This window comes from Enoplosus armatus, chromosome 2 (genome assembly GCF_043641665.1).
Source record: "Enoplosus armatus isolate fEnoArm2 chromosome 2, fEnoArm2.hap1, whole genome shotgun sequence".
In the NCBI taxonomy this organism is placed as follows: Eukaryota; Metazoa; Chordata; class Actinopteri; order Centrarchiformes; family Enoplosidae; genus Enoplosus; species Enoplosus armatus.
In genome coordinates this window covers 23,037,153-23,048,524 of record NC_092181.1, presented here as the reverse complement: position 1 = coordinate 23,048,524, position 11,372 = coordinate 23,037,153, and the positions used below count along the sequence as shown (strand labels likewise).

The following is an 11,372-nucleotide window of genomic DNA, read 5'->3' as shown; positions in this document are numbered from 1 at the left end:
TATAAAACATTTGATAAAAATAAAAATAAAGTAAAAGTAAATGTTTCTCCCTGTGTTTGAGATATGATAGCTAAATATGAGGATGAACAAGCCACATTTCTGAAAATTTGGCACATTTCTGTTCCAGTAATAGTTCCTTGGAAAAGTAGTGTAATCCATTTTGGTCAATGCATCCAGTCAAATAAACATGACTGTACATTTTAATTTGAACACTGTTGTGACTAAATTAGCTACAGGTAATCATTTTAGAGGATATATTTTGTGGTGCTCTTCCGCAGTAGTGCATTATGCTGACATGTTTTTCTATTAGTTTGTCCATTCAATTCATATCAATGAGGGTAAGCCAAGTAACAAAGACTCCTCTGTATAGTGCAATATAACCTCTTATAAAGCGATTAAACATCTTACAAACAATAGAAACCACTTACAGACCAGCAAAGTCTCCTTTAAAGCAGTAGCACCTCTTAGTGAAACATCTTACAAACAATAGAAACCACTTAAAAACTGCAACTGACGAAACAAAGGTGCATGAAAACTTTCCCATGCAACACCGGCCTGAGACTTATCTTTGTGACAATTGATTTGACTCAAGTTATAAAAGCAAGTGATCAAGAATCTAAACAATTGCTTTAATTTTTATTTGCAGTTTCACTGTTCAATCACAGAAAACCAACTTTCTTTCACCCAGCAAGAAAACACACCTGAAGAAATGGCCACAACATTCATTCTGTATTTAAAAGCAAGTGCATAAAATCATTAGGCAACTTTAACCTAATAATTCAAAGGGTTAGTTTACCCAAATTGGCAACAGACTGAACAGTAAACAAGACGAACAAAATACTGCACACTTCAACCTCCAGTATGATAAAATATACACTTTGCGTTAAATAAGTCCAACTCAGACGGGCTGAATAGTTTACTTAGTGCAGCAGAACCTGGTGGTTTTCAGCAGGTTGTTATTTTTCTGCATAGTTAGAAGATATTAAAGGAGATTTAGGAAAATGATGCAGATCACACGCTGAGAGAATGTATGCACTTAAGCAATAAACTGCACTCCTCCTCTGCTGTTAATGGATACACTGAACTGTATGTGGCCACGCTGACCATCACTGACTACCTGTGAAAAACAATAATCACACAAACTTGGCTGTGGTATGTGTGGGGAGTCGTGATCAGGCACATCGTTCCAAACATCTTGATAAAACACTCCCTCAGCTCCTTTCCTTGGCACGTCTCCTTTCCTCGCAGTGATTTGTTTAGCTTGATTTTCACTTTCCTTCTCCAGTGTAGACATCAGTCCATGGTGCCTGCCATTTTGTCATCCCAACTGTACCCTGTTCCCTTGCAATCAAAGCAGGATGGAGGAGCTAAACGACGAGAGAAGGCAGTGGGAAGAATACAACGTCTTTGCCTTGAACCAAACATCTTGGATGCTAAAAGATTACTCCTTTTGATATGTGTGTGTGTGTCAGAGCTTGAGAAAGTTATATGAGCAGTATCTCAGGCTCCGACACAGCGCAGTAGAGCATGAAGCCCATCTGATCCACCTGGTCTTCTGACAAGCCGCTCAGCAGATTGACAGCTGGCTTGAAGTAACTGTGCAGCGCCCCTTGTTCGAGGTAGCCAATCAGCTCTGTGATACACTGCTGGAATCTCACATCCAGGCTGATCTCGGACCAGTCGCTCTCACTGTCACTGAGGTGCAGGATGAGATTGGCCAGCGGGGCGGCTTCAAGCGGTCGCAGGGCGGGGTTCAGTCTGCACACCGCCTTGAGGATTTTAAGTGTCTGTCTGCGGTATCCGTCGTCAGTGGTGTCGAGCTGAGACAGGCGCTGAGTCTCCCACGGGTAGAGAGACAGGTGCCAGGCGTTGACCCAGGGAGAGGTGAGCTCAGGCTGGGCGGTCAGAACCACGTCCCCCTCCCTCAGCAGAGGCAGCATGGTGATAAACAGGGGCTGATCACTGCTCTCTGCCCCTTCTTCATTTCGAGGCCTAAAAGGATTACAACAGGAGAAAGGTCCATTAGAGAGAGCAAGCAGATCAAGTCTAACAGACACAGGGTGATTACTGTGATCACACAGCACATTTGAAACTGCATTGAATTATTTTTTTGGCCACTTTGTGCCTATTTACACAACCAGCAGATAAGGAGTAACATAAGCAATCGTCCGGAGTCGTGTTTCTGATGAATTTAAGTCCAACATTCACTCTCCTTTCAGCTCTGTTTTGGTCTCCAGCATCTCCTGAGGAAAATATCTTAGCTGCTACAGAGCGTGAACATGCTCCACTGTGTTCACCAGCCAGTCGCTAACTTTGTCTGTCTGCTGTTTGGTGTTTGTCAGGTAGTGTACAGTGGGTTTATCAGACATTTTTTTCACTGGAAATGACACTTTAACACTTGACATTAGTTAATTGATGCATCAATGACTGTTGAATAATTGTGTCATCACTTCCTTTTAACCTTCAAATTATAACATTTAATAATACAAAACAACACAACAGCTGTGGTGTTAACTCATAAAAACCAAACATGTCATTTGTAATTGAATCTCAACATTGAAAACAATATTTAAGAACAGACACACACCGAATCTCCAGTCTCAGGTTTGGTCCTCCCAGTACAGGTCTGACGAGACAGTCCATAGTGCTGCTGATGGACGGCCAGTTTATAGTTTCCATGACTGCTTTACTGAACATGTTCACAACAGCTTCTGCGGACAGGTAACCACCCACCAGGTACCTACAAGACACGAGGAAGGACGGGTTTTATTTCATGGCTCAATTTTGCAGCAGAATGTTTCCGTGCATACCTTTAGCCATGATTCAATAAGTATTTTACTGCTGCTTCAAAGTTACAAAGGCTGATCGACCTTTACGCTAGCACTGCTGAATAATGTTGTTTAGTGATGTAAAATCAAATCAGTGAGCTAACAGAGGCCAAGTGGATGAAGTCTGTCACCTCTTATACAACACACATCAATTTGATTCAATGCAAATATAAAAAAATACTGATTAAGGCTTTTTAAGGATGTCTGCCTGTCTATGAATGTCTGAATGTAAATGTAAAATACAACTTTGAAATAGTTTTAGTTTAGTTAACCATTAGTCCATTGACAGAGAAATCATCGGCAAATGCATCGATAATCGATTAATGAAAAAATATTCCCTGATTCCAGCCTCTCAAATGAGATGATTTACTGCTTTTCTTTGTCATATTTTAGTGTAAACTGAATACTTTTGGGTTTTTGGACAAGACATCACCTTCGGCTCTGCAATATTTCATAGACTAAATGAAAAAATAATCTGCAGAGTAATCAATATTGAAAATGATAGTTAGTTGCAGGCCTAGTTTTAGTTGTAATTTACTTACTTAATTGACTTTACACCCAAGAGATGTTGGCGCAATAATTTTCCTGACAATCACCTCTGCATTATTTGTAGTATAAACACAATTGTTGTTAATTAGCAGTAATAACCTGCTAATTGCACCAACTGACCGGATTTATTTATATAGACACAAACACATCAAAGTGCAGGTTGCCTGATGAATGAAAAATATTTGTTGAATGGGTGTGTGATCACCTGTCCCAGTAGCTGCGTCCTCTGGGAAAATATTCCAGATTGATCCGTCGGACCATCCAGTGCAGCGGGTGTGTGAGCAGCGTTTCTTCTCCCGGGACGAGACGCCACAGAGAGGCTTCCAGCTGCAGAGGCACCAGCAGACATGCATGGTCCGCACTGACCACCTAAATATACACAGATATAAACCCATCTAACATCTGACATGTGACATCAGGGGAAATAAAGCTGTGTGAAATCAGCCGCAAAAAAAAAAAAAAAAGAGTACATATTGTGTGTATTGCGTTTACCTGCAGGTCATCCAGTAGGGAACCTCCAAGGCTCATTTCTCCAAGGGGCATTTCGGGATGACGGTTGTGCAGAAAGCCCTGGATCTCAGAGCAGATGTCCAGAGCTAGAGACTGAGCCCTCTGGACCTCACGAGGAGCTAGTGCCGCCCTTGTGTGATAGTACTGCTGCAGTCGCTCCTAAACACATTTTATATATAGTTTTCCAATGATACAGAGCATGGAAAGTCTGTGCAAAACAATCCATGTATGTGCACAAACATTGTGTTGCTAAGATAACAACTCTAAACATGAAGTTAACAAAACAGTTTTGAAGTTTTTTTTACACTTCCACTGGGAATACATACAGCTGTCTCTTGAGTAATATAATATTCAAAGTCACTTTGTGCCTCTAAGCAGACTTAAGAACACCGACAGGATGATGTTTTGCCTGTTAAGTTGCTGCGAGGAGGAAAACTAGTAAACAGCAGAGGAACAATGCTGTGTGTATTCTGTTATTGCTGTTAAAGACGCATTTACTAAAGGTGAATCATATAAATCATAAAGCAAGTGAGGTTACTCCATTACAGTTTTATAGAGTATTAAAGCCCGACCCATAGCAAAACATGACTGGACCTAAGAAGCATCTGAAACAAAGGACTCTGCCATAGAGAAATACACAGCTGAATCTATGTTGGCCCAAGCAGCATGAACATTACCTTGTTTGTCTTTACAGAAACAAATGTAATTTGTAAGGTGTTCCTACACTATTCATTGCAAAAGCAGCTTTCCAGAGATTCAGAATAGAAAATTAAGATGTGTAACTATTCATAAAATACACAATTTACATAAGCTTTCTTTAAAGGCAAATCCCATTGTTTTAAATCCCCTCTTGTGTCCAGTCATGCGTTTGCAGCTGCTCTACTAACATTTACTGAACAAATTATTTCATGTAGCACAGTACAGAACAATCCACAATACTCCTGCTTATGTGGATGTTCTGCACACTGACTCAAAGCTGTTTCATGCTTGTTTGACTTCTTCTATACAGTCAGTGCACAAGCACACACAGTATCTTGATTATGCAGGGCTCTTGGGACTCGGGACTTGGGAGTCTATCCAGTGCATAATGCGTATCCCCTAAGCACTGCGCTTTACAAAACATGTTGAACATGCATACATGAATGAGCCAAAACCGAGCAGAGCTCTTACAGCGGCTGCTAAGACTGAATGCATAATCTATGCCAGTGGTTACCAACCTTTTTCTTAAGGGACCCGTATTTTACCGTTGTATATACACTGATGACCCCCACCGCCCCCACCCACATTCAATTCCAAAACAGTGGGAAAAGTATCCTACTTCTTTCAAAATACCTTTAAGTATATTTCATTATATTCATTGCATAAAAACAACAACAGCAGAACAATTAACTGTACAACCTAAACAGTGAACTTAATACCGGCAGGAAGTTGTGTAAAACTAGCAATTTGTATAAAATTCTGAACAGACTATTTCCTGTGGATATTGCAATGTATCAGACGATTTTTCCTTATATTTTTAGGAACACAATTACATGTCCGTATTATGATTTCACTATCATACATACGTTTTAATAGTCCAAGCAGCCTGGCTTTATAATAAATAAATAAATAAATAAATAAAGATATAAACTTCTAAAATAACTGTTAAATGTAGCTGTCTTCTTCACAGAAATGAACTAAATGCATGTAAATTATATATATCTATATATATATATAGAAAGGGCTATGTATATATATATATATATATATCTCAAGAGGGCTTCACGACCCCCCATGGGGCTTTGGCGACCCATGGTGGGGTTCGGGACCCCCAGGTTGGGAACCACTGATCTATGCCTTCAAGAGTTCAGAGGTGAAATGTGTACCTGCAAACTGAGGACGCACAGTTGGAGCCTCTTGGACTTTGACTCAGGTTTAGACTCGACCTCCAGAGAGGACATCTGAGGTTGTTGGCACAGGTCAGCTGATTGAGAAAGAGGTTATGCTATAAACAGCTGTCAAGTAACATATCAGAGGGCTATAATTAAGAACATATAAAGTATGTGTGATATTTTTGAGTTTCAGTTGCTGAGATTTAGCCGATACCTTTCTGCTGTCTGGCTGCCTTGGCAACGTGTTTCATCACTACGCCCTCTATGCCCTTCCTGATCAGCGTGGGGGAAGCAGAGACCAAACTCAACTCCTCCCAGCTCTCAGCCATCTTCTGCTCCACCTTTTCATCATCGGCTGCACGGCCTGCACGCTCTATCAGCTAAACACAAACACTCATCGTCACACACATGCAGTCATGCGTGCACGGCATGACTGATGATGCACTGCCAAAATACAGAGTATAAGAACTGTATGTACAGACAGTATAATCCCTTTACCTTCATTTCTTTCTTTCTGTGAATTTGTAAATTTGTAAATTACAGTTGCTTTTTTATAACAATCTTTATTGTTTTTATTTATATCTACTTATGTCTCTATTGCACTATCCTGTATGCTGCTGGAACAATGCACATTTTCCCGCTGAGGGATTAATAAAGGATTATCTTATTTTATCTTAACTTCCTGAGGAGTTATTTGCATGTTTTAGTCCATTAACTACAAACTACATATATAACATTGGTGCTGAACATTTTCCAAAGTATGTTTTGACTAACTTCTGTTGTCAAGGCAGCAGTAGATTTCCATTCTTTCCACTACCATATAAAAATCAACTTAAAATATATAAATGTTTAAAATGTACAATGTGTTGGAGACGCTCTAGGTGCTTTATTACTGTGAGCATTTTGCTGCTTTAATTGTTTGTGTCCCCTTGATGTTAATGATGTTAATTAGTTTCCAGAGTCAGCTGCCAAACAGTGATCATTTCAACACACTATACTCTGCCTAAGCTGGCGACTGAAAAATTCTGATTCAGGCCCCTTACTTGTGGATTTGACTACTGAGAACATTTGCTTGGGAATGCAATTAACCTATTTGTAGTCTTAACAATGAGTAGTTTTAGTATGAAATTCAGCAACTTTCTGTATGTATTTGCAAGCAAAACATGCTACAGGTAATGTAACAGCTGTAGGATTAACTGCCAATCTATAAGTGGACAACTGAACATATAACTCAAATCGACACACTAGTTTTTTGACTGTTAGCATAGCACTTAATGGAGAATCCAGGGCTTTATAGCTCTTTTTCTCCCAGGTCAGAATTTTTGCAGTAATTCATATCTCCAAGTACAACTGAAATGTCCATATTGACAGGAAGAGTGCCTATGAACGAGGCACTGATGTGGTACTAACAATCTCAAAAACACTCACCCGTTTCACTGCCAATGTAGCGATTCCTAGCATGGCAGCTCCACCAACTCCCAGAACCAGCCGGGCATTAGACAGCAGGAAGTCAATCACCATGGCGATGCCATCCTCTCCTCGCCTCCGACTGCCCTGGAAGTTCATTGCTTCCTTTTGTGGTTAGCCTTGGGAAGGCAGAATGCATTAATTAAATTGGGCCGAAAGTAACGCAAGACGTGACTGTCAGGTAGACAGGAAAAGAACTCTGCCTGCAGCAATCATGGAATCCTGCTGGACTTCTACATGAATGTTATGAAGTCAGAATAATCCATGAGATGAACTGACATGATATGCAATGCTGCATTTTTATTCCAATTAAAAACTGTATATATAACTTAAAATAGACTTTATACCTGGCACGAGGGGTCACTGAATGGTTTGATAAAATACTGTAAATCTTAGCCTTCATAGTGAACGCAACACAAGTTAATACCTATTAGTATACCATTGTTAGGCAGCGCTCCTCACCATCATCAAAACACCAAAAGAGGGAATATGGAACAGCAGAGCTCCACTTGGAGAATTTATGCCAAGAAGCACTGAAGCTGTTCTGGAGGCTTGTGGTGGCCTAACACCTTACTAAGACTGTTTATTTTCGCTTTTTCCTTTGATTTGTCACCTCTCTGTATGTCTGTAGTTTACATTTGCACCAGTGGGTAGCCACACAGCATTCGTCATGATCAATTTACACGTTTTAAACTTCCTTATAACAACATCCTTTTCAGAGAAGAACTAGTGGATTTGTCAAAAAACAGTGGCATATAAAACTGCATTATTTAAATAATATAACTTAGTGAAATTATGGAGAAACCAAACAGCTTTGTTTTTGCTGTGGGAGCATCACAGAAACACATTGATTGCTTGTAAGTAAACTTGTGGTTTCGAAACAGTCCCTTATATATTAAGTTATGCAACTGACAAGAGGAACATTTTTCTTGTATGGATTAAAAAAATGTTGTTTTTTGCTGCACACATTGTAAATCCCCTTGAGGAAAATTTGTGATTCATGATACTGGGCCATAGAAATAAAAAGTGGCTTGACTCATTAATTAATTCATGACTTTGTCTACAATTTTAGTTTTGGGAAACTAACCACTCTGCTGCAGGCTCTCATTGGCCTTAAACACAGTGCATGTGGGGTCATATTCTAAGCCTAGGCCCAACTGTGATTTTCCTTCTGTGGCATATCAAAATGTCTTCTGTGACAAAGGTCCATTGGTAGAACAGCTGCCTGTCTCACTATAGGTTTGTGATCAAGGGCAGTAGAGCGCTGCAGGCATTGGAGTATGTTTCATACACCAAAAGCCATTGGTGAGGTTGTTAATGATGGGAAAGAAAATATTAATTTGATCTGAGTTGAAAAACTGTGAACTGATCCTTTGCTCATTTCTGGAGCAGACACATATGTGACCATGATATAAATATACTTTTATTTTGAACAAAAATGAACATGTGCACTGTACTTTATCATATTTAGCCCCAAGCACCTGATATCCAAAAATAGCCACAGGATGTTACCCTAAACCATTTCAACTGAGTGTGTGTGTGTCCCCTCTCCTTGCCAGAGGTACAGGATCCCAAGAATGGAGACATGCTCTATTTATAGACCCAATACATGCCCCACCGGCTGGGTCAAGTATGTGACAACCTTCCTAGTCAAGTTACAGCACAACAGGTGGCACGTTCAACATCAGAGCAGAGTTCACTTTTCTGTTTCATTTTTCTGTTACTATACCATCGGGCCAGGCACAGGACTCCTGATGTTGACAGATGTTACCCAACACTGTTTGAGTTGATTATAGCAGCAAACACATGGAGCGACTGATAAACATATAGATCAGTCAGTGAATGATGCTATTGCCCTATATGCTGTTTGTTGTTCCCAGTCAGCGCAATAGTGCAGTACTGTACCACCACAAACAGAATTTATTGTGCAACGTTAGCTTAAAACATACCAAATATTTTAGTAATACAATAACAAATTTACAGCAATAGCAGCAGCAGCATACACCGCCAGGTTGTTACTGTAAGTGGGGGAAAAGGTTGCCTCTCTTCATGGGACAGTAATAAAGTAATATAAATATCAAATATATAAATGCTTTGTTTGTAGGGTTTTCTTTTGTGTTTGTGGGATACTGTATTGACCAAAGGTGGCAGCACTGCGCCACAACAACAGCGAGTTGTTACATAAGGACACCGCAGAAAAAGAGCACCGACTTCTCCTACAAGGATCTTAAACAAATGATTTTTAAACTTATATCACAATATAATTACATGTTATCCTCCTGGCTGGACTGCTGACATGTTCAGCTTACCATATATACCTTATCATTCAACTGCTGGTTATCTCCCCTTGTGATAGTAACGTTAGCACAGCTTCTCCAGTGTTTCGTCACAACCTAACATTAACGTTACAGTCTACAAATGTAACGCCAGAGATTAGTAACATGATAGTTAGTGAGGTAACACGACAAATGTCCATCTAGCTAACCCACATGACCAATCTGCCAACTAAAGTTAGCTATTTTAATGTCGTCAGCATGAAGAGCAACAGCAACAACATGAACGGCTGCCAACTCCAGCTAACGTCAGTTAGTCAAGCTAGCCAGTTAGCTAGTTGGTTAGCTCCATTAGCAGTCAGTGACAGCTATCCCACTGTTAAATATACTCACCACTCAGTGCGGAGGGAAATACAACAGTCCGACTCCCATTAGCGTTTGATAAAATACTTATTTCGATGCTCTTCAACAACAAAGCGTAAAGTTACTGTCTATCTGACGGACATAGGGTAAATATAACCAGCTAGCTAACAGCTGGTGCTTTTTCTTCTTCTACTTTTTAATTACGGTTGGCATTCAACGTTTAGGTGCAGGAGCGCCCCCAGGAGAAGCTTCGGAACACCGACTAATTACATCAGGAACTAAGAAAATAGAATGAACTGTAAATAAATAAGAATATAAACTATGATGCTGTACTGTAGATTTAACGACCCAAAAGATCTACAATACAGCATCATATTTTATATACTGATTACACATTTTGTTTGTAAAATCTTCACCTGAAAAGTAAGGAGTAACTATAGCTGTCAAGCAAATGTAGTAGAGTAGAAGTATAAAGTGGAATAAAATGAAAATACTCAAGTGAAATACCTCAAACTTAAGTACAGTACTTGAGTAAATGTACTTAGTTACATTCCACCACTGCAGTTTTAGTGCTTTTGGTCATATCAGTGGTCTTCATCAGCAGATGTAGTTTGCCTAAACTTCTGCAAACTTGTGGACAAACTACAAAGGTCACGAAAGAACTTTGAACCTCCATTTGCCTTTTCCAAACAAACTGCAGATTGATTTGATTGACAACCTGTCAATTATAGTCTTTCCTCCTTCGCAGTCACAATCCAAGTTATTATGATGACCCCATGGAAGAGCCAAACCCACTTATGCAGTTATCAAGATTTGATCATCAAGTAAATGAACATGAAGCTGTCCCCTTTCCCCTGTATTTATGTCAATTTTTTTTTTTATCAGTTAAATGATTCTTTTGATTTTGGTCATTGTTTTAGAGTCCGTATTGCCTTTGATTGAACCATTTTAAAAGCAGATACATTTGATGTTTTGTTCTTTATTGAATTATAAATAACTTTCTGGAAATATTAAACTTAAGTACAAAATTAAGGAAATATTAATTCTTATTTATTAATATAAATACACATATTAATTGCAAAGGTACAAACTTGTTCTCCCTTTGTCTTCTCATTTTGAGTGAAAATCTTCACTTAACTGATATGATCCTAGAAACGTAGCTTAACATTAATCAATAAAACAAGTATTCCAGAGCTACTGAACTGTTAGATTTCAGTGAGGATGAGACCGACTGCTCAGTATAACCTTCCTGCTCAAAGTGGTCCACAAGAATGACAAAACATTCAAACTTCATTCAATGAGTCTCCACTTAAATTGAATTTCAATTCTTAACAAATACATGAAAACTGAGCCTTTTCATTCAGTGAAGGGAATCAGCTCAGCTGAGGCCATTGATCTGTGAAATCCACTAAGGATGGCTTCCCGTCTGGGTAAAGTTAGTGAAGACCCGGAATGACTTAGAAATGAAGGGGGCCCCAGGTGGACGGACAACCAAGCCAGAGGTAATTGAC

The 11,372-nt window shown here is 39.5% G+C and overlaps 1 protein-coding gene across 1 annotated transcript; it reads right to left on the bottom strand.

Annotated features, from left to right (window-relative positions):
- Positions 1-587: 587 nt before the first annotated feature.
- mief2 (mitochondrial elongation factor 2) lies at positions 588-9,946 on the bottom strand. The gene is made up of 8 exons (XM_070923065.1): positions 9,892-9,946; positions 7,187-7,344; positions 5,973-6,138; positions 5,753-5,850; positions 3,870-4,046; positions 3,583-3,746; positions 2,588-2,740; positions 588-1,992 (listed from the first exon to the last, which is right to left on the bottom strand). The coding sequence occupies exons 2-8, from the start codon at positions 7,322-7,324 to the stop codon at positions 1,485-1,487; spliced, it is 1,404 nt and encodes a 467-aa protein (XP_070779166.1). The 5' UTR covers positions 7,325-7,344; positions 9,892-9,946; the 3' UTR covers positions 588-1,484.
- Between the last annotated feature and the right edge of the window lie 1,426 nt (positions 9,947-11,372).

Excerpts from the sequence above, each read along its gene's own strand:
- mief2 (XM_070923065.1), bottom strand. The coding sequence starts at position 7,324 with ATGAACTTCCAGGGCAGTCGGAGGCGAGGAGAGGATGGCATCGCCATG. Across the intron at positions 6,139-7,186 it reads CTACATTGGCAGTGAAACGG|CTGATAGAGCGTGCAGGCCG; the intron begins GTGAGTGTTTTT and ends GTTTGTGTTTAG. Across the intron at positions 5,851-5,972 it reads GGCAGCCAGACAGCAGAAAG|CTGACCTGTGCCAACAACCT; the intron begins GTATCGGCTAAA and ends TTTCTCAATCAG.